Source organism: Doryrhamphus excisus, chromosome 17 (assembly GCF_030265055.1).
Source record: "Doryrhamphus excisus isolate RoL2022-K1 chromosome 17, RoL_Dexc_1.0, whole genome shotgun sequence".
In the NCBI taxonomy this organism is placed as follows: domain Eukaryota; kingdom Metazoa; phylum Chordata; class Actinopteri; order Syngnathiformes; family Syngnathidae; genus Doryrhamphus; species Doryrhamphus excisus.
Genome location: NC_080482.1, coordinates 7,406,859 through 7,419,757, shown reverse-complemented (window position 1 = coordinate 7,419,757; position 12,899 = coordinate 7,406,859). Strand labels below are relative to the sequence as shown.

The 12,899-nt window shown below is 39.6% G+C and overlaps 1 protein-coding gene across 2 annotated transcripts; it reads right to left on the bottom strand.

Moving 5' to 3' along the window:
- Positions 1-174: 174 nt before the first annotated feature.
- ptpn6 (protein tyrosine phosphatase non-receptor type 6) lies at positions 175-12,752 on the bottom strand. 2 transcript variants are annotated; one of them, XM_058053709.1, is made up of 16 exons: positions 12,097-12,752; positions 11,922-11,996; positions 10,159-10,281; positions 9,477-9,671; positions 6,546-6,729; positions 4,786-4,902; positions 4,564-4,692; positions 3,515-3,611; positions 3,359-3,438; positions 3,129-3,275; positions 2,910-3,041; positions 2,672-2,826; positions 1,427-1,494; positions 1,192-1,343; positions 968-1,032; positions 175-432 (listed from the first exon to the last, which is right to left on the bottom strand). In XM_058053709.1, the coding sequence occupies exons 2-16, from the start codon at positions 11,927-11,929 to the stop codon at positions 336-338; spliced, it is 1,749 nt and encodes a 582-aa protein (XP_057909692.1). In that variant the 5' UTR covers positions 11,930-11,996; positions 12,097-12,752; the 3' UTR covers positions 175-335. The 2 variants fall into 2 exon arrangements, with proteins under 2 accessions (XP_057909692.1, XP_057909690.1); XM_058053707.1 differs by having other exon boundaries at positions 12,123-12,751.
- Positions 12,753-12,899: the final 147 nt, after the last annotated feature.

Below are 12,899 nucleotides of genomic sequence, written 5' to 3'. Positions count from 1 at the left end.
GCCTTTCACTCAAAGGGGCGTGGCCTTCAAGCAAGCAGAAACATGTGGTGTGGAGGGAGGGGCCTAGCAGGGGCGCTACCAGGAATTCTGAGCCCCATGAAAAAAAAAATCACCCCCCCCTTCCCATCTTAGAGATAATACTAATGATTTAATCAAACATCCAAATAATTTTTGTGTTTATCACGACTATTTATTCATATGTGTATAAATTCATACTGTGTTACTTTACTTAACCATTCACCTTCATGTTTTGTTAAAGGTTTGTTAAAGAGTGAGAGAAGGCAAAATGGTCCGACATAAATAACACATCATGACTTAAAAATATACTCCTGTTATTATTTCTTCTTTAACGAGCCACTCTTCTTGTCTGACTTTGCCTTCTTCTTGTCTTTCTTTGCTTTGCTCAAGTTCTCGTACACATCCTCCTTGTTTCTGCAATGGCAAAATATCAATATTAAAATGTAAAAACCTATATTTATGGTAATGGTTTTATTTCATTTGAACATGCATCAGATTACAATTGAGTGATCACATAATCAGTTCACAGTTCCACATGTCCAAAAGGAGTAGGAAGAAGCAAAGCTTATTAAATCCTACCCCTCCATCTGGTACTTTTATAATCAGTAACTGTTACATTTGTTCACTTCCTGCTTTCCTAATATATATATAATTTTTTTTTTCACGTTTTTTAAATTTTGTCACGTACCAAAGTACGAGGTGATATGACCATCCAATGACATAATGTGTACCATAGTAAGTGTCAATATAGTGATATGTATAGCACATCATGACTGGTTCAAGACTGTTTGAAGATTAACTATATCAGCAAATTTACAATTTGATATGTTAATCTTAAAAATGTTTTCCGCTAGATTTTTTTTCATTTGACTATTTTATGTATTTTGCCATCACATGCATGATTTTTGTTGGTTACAATGCTTAATATGGTGATATGGCAATCACTCACTTTGTGGTGTTCCTGCTGGGCGGCATGTGTTTGATTTGTAAATTTTCATACTCTGTCTCGGCTTCCTGCAGAAGACACAAAGTGACAAATGGTTGAGAAACGGTTAAGTCCGTCGCGCTGCACCATGTGGGTGAAGGTTCATGTGTTGATAAGGAGTTTGTTGACATACATTATGGTATTTGCTGACTACTAAGCTAAGACAAATGGAAAGAGTTTGCATTGACCATGGAGGCGCCATCTTTGGCTTTGGTGGTCTGGATGTACTCAGAAACGGCCAGGTAGATGAATCTGTACTGGGCCTCGGTTTGCACCATGCCAGAACGCTGCTCCCGCACCATCTGAATGTACTTGGAGATGTCGATGTCACAGTTTAGACCTGCATGGAGGACACCATCGGAAGAGGAGGAGTTAGTCCAGCCAATTCAAGCTGGGACTCTTTTTTTTTTTTTTTTTATTTACCGATGGTGTCAATGGTCTCAATGATCATGTCAATCACCACGATGGTGCCCGTCCGACCGATCCCAGCACTGCACACACACATAAAACATAAAACATCACTGCAGAATGTGGACACTTAATTTGGTTGGTTATATTAACCATTGGTGAATCCATGAATTGCTCAATTAGGATAAACTAGTATGAATCAATAGTGCCTCTACTGGTGGCAAACAAGTAATGTATTCCATTTGCACATCAGCACACATCCATTCATCATCTACTCTGCTTATCCTCACTAGGGTTGCGGGGGCATGCTGGAGCCTATCCCAGCTGTCTTTGAACTGGTCTCCAGCCAATGGCAGGGCACGTATAGACAAAAAAACATTCACATTCATACCTATGGACAATTTGGAGTCGCCAATTAACCTAGCATGTTTTTGGAATGTGGACCACAAATAATAAAACTACAAAAACTAAAAAAAAAGATCCCACACTGAGGCAACATTTTTTTCACCAAATTACATCCATTAAAGAAATTAAGTCCAATGTAAATACTACCGGCTGCACGGAGTACAAGTGGTTGGCACGCAGGCCTCACAGCTAGAAGACCCAAGTTCAATTCCACCCTCGGCCATCTCTGTGTGGAGTTTGCATGTTCTCCCCGTGCATGCGTGGGTTTTCTCCCACGTTCCAAAAACATGCTAGGTTAATTGGCGACTCCAAATTGTCCATAGGTATGAATGTGAGTGTGAATGGTTGTTTGTCTGTATGTGCCCTGTGATTGGCTGGCGACCAGTCCAGGGTGTACCCCACCTCGCACCCGAAAACAGCTGGGATAGGCTCCAGCAACCTCCCGACCATCGTGAGGATAAGCGGTAGAAAATGAATGAATGAATTCAACATAGTACTAACTTAACATACAAATAATTATCACAAGGCACAATTTAATGATCACTATGATTGGATTTTATGAACAATATCTGGCGGATAAACGTCTTAAGTAAAGGTTATTTTGGTTAAAGGTTACTATAATTGTTGTGCAACATAGATTTCTAAACACGTATCTAAGAGTGCAACAATCATGTAACAAACAAACCTACTACCTCAGGTCACAAGCACATTCCAAAACATTCCAAAAGGATAAACTCCAAGTTGACTCCAAAACCTTTTGTTACTACTAATCGTAATCCTGGAAATAGAATTTAAGCCCTCAGAAACATAAAAACACTTTATAAGATTACACTTGCCATAATCACAAGGGTATACCTGCAGTGGATGATCATGGGACCAGCATCGGTATATTCGGCCTGTTTGGCGTTGACTTGGGTAAGGAAGCTGAGGATGGCGCCCGGCTCTTGGGGGACGCCGTGATCAGGCCAGCTCAGGTACTGGTAGTGCCACACGGTGCGGGATTGTTTGGGCTGGAGAAGAAGCGACGATGTAAGCATCTTTTTTTACTGTAAATTAATACACAGTGAATTGGTGAGTGTTGTGAGGGGCCAACCTTATTTACAGGAGCAATCTCCAGGACTCTGACTTTGTAATCTGATGCTTCCCTTTCTAACGTGGAGGTCACCACATAGGCGCCCACCTCCTTTGAGGTCTCACCGTTGGGCCAGTATGGCACACATTTATTCTGCGCAAAAGTTAAACATGCGTTTCTGTATGAAATGCACACAAAATGAAAAATGGAGTCGTGACACGGCTTGGTTGTGATACCGACCCGCCCTTTCTCAACCTCCCTGGTCGTCATAACGATAACCCTGGAGTTCTCTTGCCAAACCATCTGCCAGAAGTCGTTGACGGTTGTTGCCAGGCAACCTTGAGTGGCAATGTAAACTTTAGGATTCTCAGACTCCATCAACGTGTTCTGTAGTACATGGGACCCAAAATAACAAATGAATAAAAAAACAATGAATATGTTTTTTTCACATTTTGCATGAAGTGACATACCCGCACATAGTTGGCGTTGATGTAATCTGAACCCACCATGTTGGGGTCAGCGTCCTGCAGGGTGACTCTTGTGTCATTGACTGTGGAATGAGTTGAATTGAATTGAATTGAATGAATACATATGTATATGATTTTAACATAAAGCATAAAACTTACACGGCAGAATGTTCTTGTATCTGTTCTTGCTCTTGTTTTCTGGTCTCTGACCTTCCTCTCGACTCTTTTTGACCTTTGCCTCCAACTTTTGAAGAGCCTGGGTGGGGGTCACCAATTTAAGTGTTCATGTCATGTCAACAAAACTCATCTTGTTTGACAACAGAAGTGCAGATTGTGCTGTTTCCATTCATCCGTTTTCTATGCCGCTTATGCTCATGAGGGTTGCAGGTATGCTGGAGCCTATCCCAGCTGACTTCGGGCGAGAGGCAGGGGTAGGCTCCAGCATACTACCACAATCTTAATGAGGATAAGCGGCATAGAAAATGGATTTTGTGAATGTTAATGAAGTTGAAGAAATTTCATTAATTCATTATCTATCGCTTATCCTCACGAGGGTCGCGGGGGTTGCTGGAACCTATCCCAGCTGTCTTCGGGCGAGAGGCAGGGTCCACCCTGGACTGGTGGCCAGCCAATCACAGGGCACATATAGACAAACAACCATTCACACTCACATTCATACCTATGGACAATTTGGAGTCGGCAATTAACCTAGCATGTTTTTGGAATATGGGAGGAAACCGGAATACCCAGAGAAAACCCACGCATGCACGGGGAGAACATGCAAACTCTACACTGAGATGGCCGAGAGTGGAATTGAACTTGGGTCTCCTAGCTGTGTGGCCTGCGTGCAGCCTGTATTATATTATTATTTGTTTTATATTTTCATTTTTGTATTCTATCCATCCATTTATGCTATGAGGGGCGCAGGTATGCTGGAGCCTATCCCAGCTGACTTTGGGTGAGAGGCGGGGTAGGCTCCAGCATACTCCCACAATCCTAATGGGGATAAGCGACATAGAAAACTGATGGATGGATGGATTTTGTGATTGTTTATGAACATATATATTTATATTTAGTTTATATTCCACCACAACCAGCAGATGGCAGCATACTAGCATTGTGCAGCAAGAAGAGGCAGATGGAGACATTATGAACAAAATTTAACCGTGAGTGAGGAGGAGGAGGATCATGAGGGTGAAGTGTCTTACATCGAATTCCTCCCAGAAACCCGCCTTGCTTTTCCCGCCTTCTGTATCCTGCTGCTGTTGTGTGGTTTGGTCCAGTTGTTTCACTCTGCTGTCGATGTCGGCTGCGTTCACCCTGGTTGAGTAATATGGCTGCCAAGATGCACACAATACATACTGTATGTAGCAACTATATAATAACATCCAAGAGCTGCATCCTAAACTCTGCATTAAGGCCACACGTACCTGTTTGAGATGCACCCAGTTGCCAGAGATTTCCTCGATGCCTTTGCGTTTGTAGAACTCCACCAAGTCGCTGAGTGTGTCAAACAAGTCCGAGCCTCCCACGGTATATCGGTCATTCTAGACACAAAGATACCAACAGGTACAGTGATGAAGTATGGACCCGAATATAAGACGGTATTGTTTCCCCAGAAAAAAGTCCAACATCGCTCCCTCACGTTTTGGAAAATGAATGAATTAGTAAATGGCTGCTGTTTCGTGCTTGACAAAGGACTATTATTAGTCAAACAATATTGAAAAAACGTGTTACATGTGCGTTATCTGTAGATATATATTCTTGCCACTAGGGGTCATTAATGTTACATGACACTAGATTATATTACAGTAAACCTCGGATATATCGGACTCTTGCTCACAACGGACAGATAAAAAAGAACTGATTTTTCTGTAATGCATTTCCAATAAAAGTTCATTACATATATCAGATTTTTTATAACGGATTTCGCCTATTTCGGACAAAATCTCCAGTCCCGTTCCAATGCATTTCCATTAAATTTCCCTCAAATATATCGGATGGCCGCATTGTGGCGCTCCGATTCGCCGAATCGTGACAGGCCGCTATACGACGTCACTTGCAGCGTTTGCAGCGTTGCCTGCGCGTCCAGGTACATTGGAAACATAGTCAAGGAAGTGCCTTTTTATAATGGATAAAATCCGATTTATGCATATACCGGATATAAATCCGATATATGCATAAAACGGACATTTTCCGGTATACGCATATAACGGATTTCGCTTATATCAGACAAAACCAGTGGGAACAATTGAATCCGATATATCCGAGGCTTACTGTACCTTCAAGATCACCTTCACTCTGCATGGGTCAGACACAATATAGCTCTCCTGTCAGTTCTCCTCCCATTTGGTGTAAGATTTTGGCTTCTTACTTTGTCATTCTTCACTTCAAGTTTATTCGTTCATTCATTCATTTTCTATCGCTTATCCTCACGAGGGTCGCGGGGGTGCTGGAGCCTATCCCAGCTGTCTTTGGGTGGGGTCAATCACAGAGCCAATCACAGGGCACATATGTATAGACAAACAACCATTCACACTCACATTCATACACAATTTGGACAATTTGGAGCATGCAAACTCCACACAGAGGGTGGAATTGAACTGTGGTCTCCTAGCTGTGAGGCCTGCGTGCTAATCACTCGATCACCACTTTAAGTTTCGAGTAAGTCAATTGGAAGGAGTTAACTAGTTAACTAGATAGCTGCATAGCTTGCTACGATGCAGCAGCCGTTTCTTGTGTCCCATAGCAATTTAGAATAAAAGCAGTGTAACAATGACTATAGGGGTGTTATTTCATGTCTACAGGGCTCTAATAATGGTAAAAATCTGATTTAGAGAGTTATAAACAGGTTTTCTGTGCTCGAACTACAAAAATATTCTGTTTATTAATATTGAATCCTACTTGTAGAAATTCATGTATCACGGTCAGGTCTGGATCCAATTACTCTAAATATTTATGTATGCAAACAAACATGGTGCCAAATGACTTTTGACTCCCTGAACAGCTAATAAATATATCCTTTTTAGTGTAATGTACCAGTTTTTTGACTCATATTGAAAAAACTTGGAAAAAATAATATTTAAAAATATAAATCTTGAGAAAGCGAGGTCATTTATTTGGCTCAAAATGTCAATTGTCTTGTCAGAAGACTAAAAATAACTCTTTTGGTGTTGGTAAATAAACACACCTGACACATGATCTTGATGTGGGACACTCTCCTCACTCCCGTTTTGGTCCGTTCATCCGTCAGACAGGACAGCACAAAATCTCCGGGCTTAGACAGCGACTCTCTGACCAGGTAGGTCCCAGAATCATCTCGAGCAATCAGCATCTTCTCAGCGTTTGGACCGGACAGGTGACCGTGGTACCACCTGGACAAATAAGTCAGTTTGATGACAATGTTGTACACTAAGAATGTTCCATCTTGAAGAAAACCTAGACTGTCAACTTCAAATTATATATATTATATATATATATTATTCATATCAAAGAAGTGCCATAGTGCCAAGTGCCATAGTTCCGTCCATATTGTGATTCACACCAAAAATAATACAACTTCTATAGAGCAGCTACACACAATAACCCGCTCAGAAAGCTATCAAGAGCTTCTAGATTCTGCACCTCTTTCTGCACTGTAGCACTTCTTCCCAAGAGCCATCACCACCCTGAACTCAGACATACAACCTACCCGGTCATTAGCATAATGCAAATGTGCAATATTTTCCATCACTGCCTCTGTTACTACCTCAATCATATTTATTTATTTAACAACCCATTACAATACACTCATATGTGACTTTACTCACCTGTATACACCAGTCATTATTTGCACTATGACCCATTGATCATTGCACTAAAATTAATATATCTGCTCCTGCATATGCTCCTGTGCAATACTATGTGTATATTTTGGATATCTTGTATATATCTTGTATGTATCTTGTTAAATTGTCTTTTTTACTCTACTTTATATACTTCTTTTTTTTGTTTTTTTTTAAACTTGACTACTGCACTGAAAGGAGAAACTCTCCAATTTCGTAGTACATCTTGTTTAATGACAATACAAGGCCATTCCATTCCATTTCCGGAAAATATACAATTTATTGACCTTGAATTAAGTATTAATTAACTTTCCGTTTAATTTGTTTCAGATAGGTATTTTAAGTGTGAAGGGTACAAGGTACATGGTATAAAACAGTATTTGCTGATGGAATAATCACATAATGCAAACAGAGTATGCAATCAGGTCAAGAAGTATCTTGTGTGTGAATGTGTAGTGTGACACGTGTAGATGTGGTACAACAGCGTACTGGGTAGGTCGACAATAAGGGCACACTGAATGAAAAAGAGACACACAACCCACAGCTCATCGTGGGACCCACGGCATCTTGACGTTATGCTTTCATCGTATGGACGTGTTTGACCTTTGAGGGGACATTTAACAGGAAAGGACACAATATATGAAAAGGCCGTTAGCGGTGCGTCGTGCCATTCAATGTACACAAAGCTGTGTTGGGCATCATTTTACACAGAGTTCTCGATTTCTTCTTCTGCTCAACTTCCTGTTTTGTGGTCGGAAAATTTCTGATGACAGATTTTGTGGCTAAAGAGAACAAAGTATTTTTAGTTGTCAACCAGCCTAACGCCACCACCCCCCTCCCTCCGGGTCCCTCAACCAGAACGTCCACTGCCCCTGCACCACCGACACTATTCTTTAATGAAGTATTCAATCTTGTTCTCGAAGTACACTCATTTTAAATGCGCATTTGGACTAATTACGTGATGAATCAAATGTTGATATGAAACAACTGTGTACATATGAATCATTCACAAATAGTGCGACTATTACGCTTAAAGTGCCTACTTGTGTGTGTGTGTGTGCAACTTTTTCCAAGACAAGACAAATGGTGAGGACATGATGGAGTGTGCGAAAGAGGAAGACAAGCAAGGACGGTCTGGCCATCGCTTTCAAGAGTGTCAAAACGTCAAGTTTCCAACCGCAGTGATAAAAGGGAAGTTAGACAACTGACAAAGAGAAGGACAGCTGGGACCGGGTGGTGGTAGGGTGGCGCAGGTTGGGGGGGTTGCTCATTTTTTCTGAATAGCTTCCCTTTGAAAGCTATTTTAAGGTCAAATTAAATTAAAACAGATTATTGTTGCTATAAGGTCAAATTAAATTAAAACAGATTCTTGTTGCTACAAGTAGAAGCGTATGCCACTGCAAGAGGAATAATTATAATTCTGCATTCATATAGTACGTATGTATATATGACTGTATATGATTTGTAATTATTATTATTATTATTGTAATGTAGCCTTTCTTCGTCTAGTGTTGGTATTTAATTTGAGTCAATTTGCTGCTAATTTTTAAATATTTCCTACCAAAAGCAGTCATTAATTGTAATGCGTTTTATACTTTTCATCCCAAATTGTACAAAATTCTTGTGAATGTATTTTTGTACGAATAAATAGCACTTTTATTATTTTGTATTTTGTTGTGGTAAGGACATAATATTTATTTTAAAAAAAAATCTATTAATTAAATTTTTTTTATTTACATTTTTTTGTCACAACAGACAAACAACTAATTTATGTATTCATAAAAAACCCAATAAAGCTTGTTAATTTTATTCTTTAAGGGTGAGGTTATAACATAGCATTTGACATTTGAAAAAAAAAGCACAGAAAGCATGTAGATAATTTTAGTACTTTTTAAATTCAAATTCCGACTAAATTTACAGTAGCATTTCTATATTAATGGAAAATAATGTAATATTCTATTTTACGTAATGGCCTTTAATTGTCCTTCTTAAAAGTTAAGGTTTATCATTATATACAGTAATAATTGTGTACATTTTCCAACACATTTTAATTATTTTTGTACAAAACGACACTAAATTATGATGAGTAGAAGTCGGAACTGTATTACTATATTACACATTTTAAATACAGCACTTAGTATTCTATTTTTTATCAGACATTATTAAATAAATGCATCGATTTTCTACCAATGCGAACAGTTTTTCCACAAAATCACACTAAATTTTCAGGCCACGCATTATACCCAACCCGAGATATTGTGTAGTATTTTGTCAGCAGGGGTCAAAGTATTCCAAACCTCTCAGTAGTGGGGTCGGAGCAGTTGAGAGGGTATCTGAGCTCGATGACTGTGCCGTCCTTGTCCTGCAAAATGCCATTGTCGGCTGTGTAGTACTCCACCAGCTCGGACAGCGTGGCAAACTTTTCACCGCCGTAAAGGTCGTAGTAGTCCCCCGTGTTCTGGATCCGGATGTGAGTCACTTGCTCACCCACCCTGACAAGGAACAACAATAACTTGTGACAATAAAAATTAAAAATAAACAATAACATACAACTCATAGATGAGTAGAAGATGCCTTAATCTGGATTTTTATGGAAATATTATTATGAAGCATCACTAGAACTGATGGTGTATATTCATTCATTCATTCATTCATTTTCTACTGCGTGCTGGAGCCTATCCCAGTTGTCTTCGGACAAGAGGCGGTGTACACCCTGGACTGGTCGCCAGCCAATCACAGGGCACATAGTTGAAAAGAATAAGATCATATACCATAAAAGCTAAATGCAAGTATGCCGCAAAATCCAATGACACATTTTTGATGAGTTTTCATCATCTTGCTTGTCTATTAAAAACAACACAATTAAAATGAAATAATCCACTGCAGTTAAAACAATGTAATGATCCTTCATCACAGTTATGTAATATTTTCCCTTCTTGTAGGGGGTAATAAGATATAATAACAGTTTTACTAAATTACCTGACAGACAGGGAGAAATCCCCCACGCTCTTCTTGCTGGGTCGGGCCAGGAAGCTGCCGTGGATGCCGTGAGTCTTGAGTATATCCTCGGCCTGCAGGCCTGTGATGTCTCTGTGGAACCACCTAGATGGACACACACGGACACACACTGGCTTAATAGTCTCTTAATAGTCTTTTCAGTTTTAAACAATTGAGTGAAATATATGCACAGGCATGTACAGGCATAGTCACTTTCATTTTCAGAAAATGTCCATACATTATACACTATGCCGATTTTGGGTGAGGGGCAAGGTATACCCTGGACTGGTCTCCAGCCAAACGCATGGCAAAACTATAACATACAGGTCACTATTTATTGACATTGTCCATCTATTAATAATGTTTGTACCTTTTGCAAACAAATGTAATTTCCAATTAGATTTCTTTGTGTAATGATTCATTCATTTTCTACCGCTTATCCTCACGAAGGTGCTGGAGCCTATCCCAGCTGTCTTCGGGCAGAAGGTGGAGTACACCCTGGACTGGTCGCCAGCCAATGACAGGGCACATATAGACAAACAACCATTCACACTCAGATTCATACCTACGGACAATTTGGAGTCGCTAATTAACTTAACATGTATGTTTTTGGAATGTGGAATGAAGTGTATAATGATTGGCTTAATTTAATTACATATTTTTGTTATTATTCAATTTATTTTTGTTGGGAACTGATATTTCCCTGAAACTTACCTATGTTCGACAGCTGATTACTAAAGAATGGAAAAAGGTAAAACATCCCCTTTTTTCCTGATGAGAGACAAGAGTCTAATTCAAATCTTTTTTTTTGTTGGGAACTGATATTTCCATGAAACTTACCTATGTTCGACAGCTGATTACTAAAGAATGGAAAAAGGTAAAAACATCCCTTTTTTCCTGACGAAAGACAAGAGTCTAATCTTTCTTTTGGTAGGTTCCATGTTTTATATAGCCTAGAACAGGGGTCCCCAACCGCCGGGCCGGGAACCTGTACCGGTCTGCATAGAAATAATAAATAATTTATTAACGACTCACAGTCTCCCATCACACCTAGATGGGACCATCTCGTCTTAACGAAACAAGCTCAGGCCTCCCACTGATTCAGCGGGTGAGTTATATTTTCCCTGCACTTAACATTTGCTTTTAGCCCTGTCGTATTTTTCTGCTACACATTGCCGGTCCGTGGAAAAAAAGACCCAAATCACACTGGTCCGTGGTGCAAAAAAGGTTGGAGACCCCTGGCCTAGAATACAATATTCTGTGTGCCTTGAAAAATCAGTCAAAATGGCCTAAAATGGAAGGGATTGAATAAGTTAATGACAACAACCACGTTGCATAATTCCAAAAAAAGAGAAAAAAAGCCAAAATAGGCCACAAAAGTGAAGACAATTGCAGTAATAGTCTTGTGCGATGAAGTGATGGCACATTGTGTGAGTCTTGAGGGTAAGGACAGGGAGTAGGAATCACGACCAAGCCTGGCACAGTGAGAGCGGGCCCTAAAGATTTCCAAAAAAACAAATACTCTATATACAAGCAAGCTCAGGCACCTGTAAGTTTTTTTTATGGATTTGTTGTTAGTGAAACAGAGAAGACTACACTGAAATGCGTCTTACATTTTTAAAAATGAACGGAAACATTGCAGCAAAGGTTTTCAGAAAAGGCTGCTTTTATAGAAGCACCTGAACACAACATGTGTACATGAAAACAGAGAAGTTGTCATCTTTGCTCAAGGGGTGTTCACTCACCGAACCATGACGTGTCTGGGTCAGAACCGAACAAGACCGGTTGGCTGGCTGGCAACAGTTACCTCCTACCTGCCCCTGTTTTTTTTTTTTGTTTTGTTTTTTACAGAAAGCATCATATTAGCTGTCATCATGCAAAAACAATCACTAAGAATTGTGAAAAAGAAGCTAGAATAACTTATTTTGGTGTCTAAATTGAATTACCCGTTCTCTCCTTCCTGGCTTTAGGTTGTGCTTGACTCTCAGGAAAGCAAAAAGCCAAAAGTCCTCTTCTCGGCTGGTCCCTGAACCTCTTCACACTATCTCCTCCTCTTTCTCTCTCACTCTTCCTTCCTTTTTGTTGATCCTTTCACAAAATAGTGAAAGCAAAGACAGGAACCAGAACAGCTGACAAGGTCGAAAAATAAATAAATAAAATATTAATCTTTAATGAAACTCGATGTAAGTTGGCATCATAGAAATCAGTCATTCTCAAAAGTGGTTAAAATAAATAAACAAAATGTTAACTTTTTTCCTCTGTGGCTTTCAGGTGTGCATTTGTCCGTTAAAGTGTGAACACAAAGGTTACAGTCAAAGTACACTTCCTTATTTGCATCTCAGTAGTACTGTATGTGTAAACAAAGTTATTTCAAACACACAAAAAATTGAGTTTTCCATTGTTAACGTAAACTGTATGAAATATGTCGTAATGTTTAGATGCTAAAAATGTAGCAAAATAAAAAAACAAATCCTCACAATGCTTTGCTAACATGTTGTAGAGATAATAGTGACCTCTCGCTATAAAAGACAAACTGAAATGAAGAAAGCTAAACATAGCTTATAGGAACTTATCCACTTTGTCAACTCACCCACACTTCATTGTTGTTCCTCGTCGCCCTGCGGGTCAACAACAGTCTGGACGTTTCTGCGGGCAGAGAACTCCACATTTATATTAGCAGGTTATCAACACTTTTGTTGCAGTTGGGCTCCCACCCTGTAATT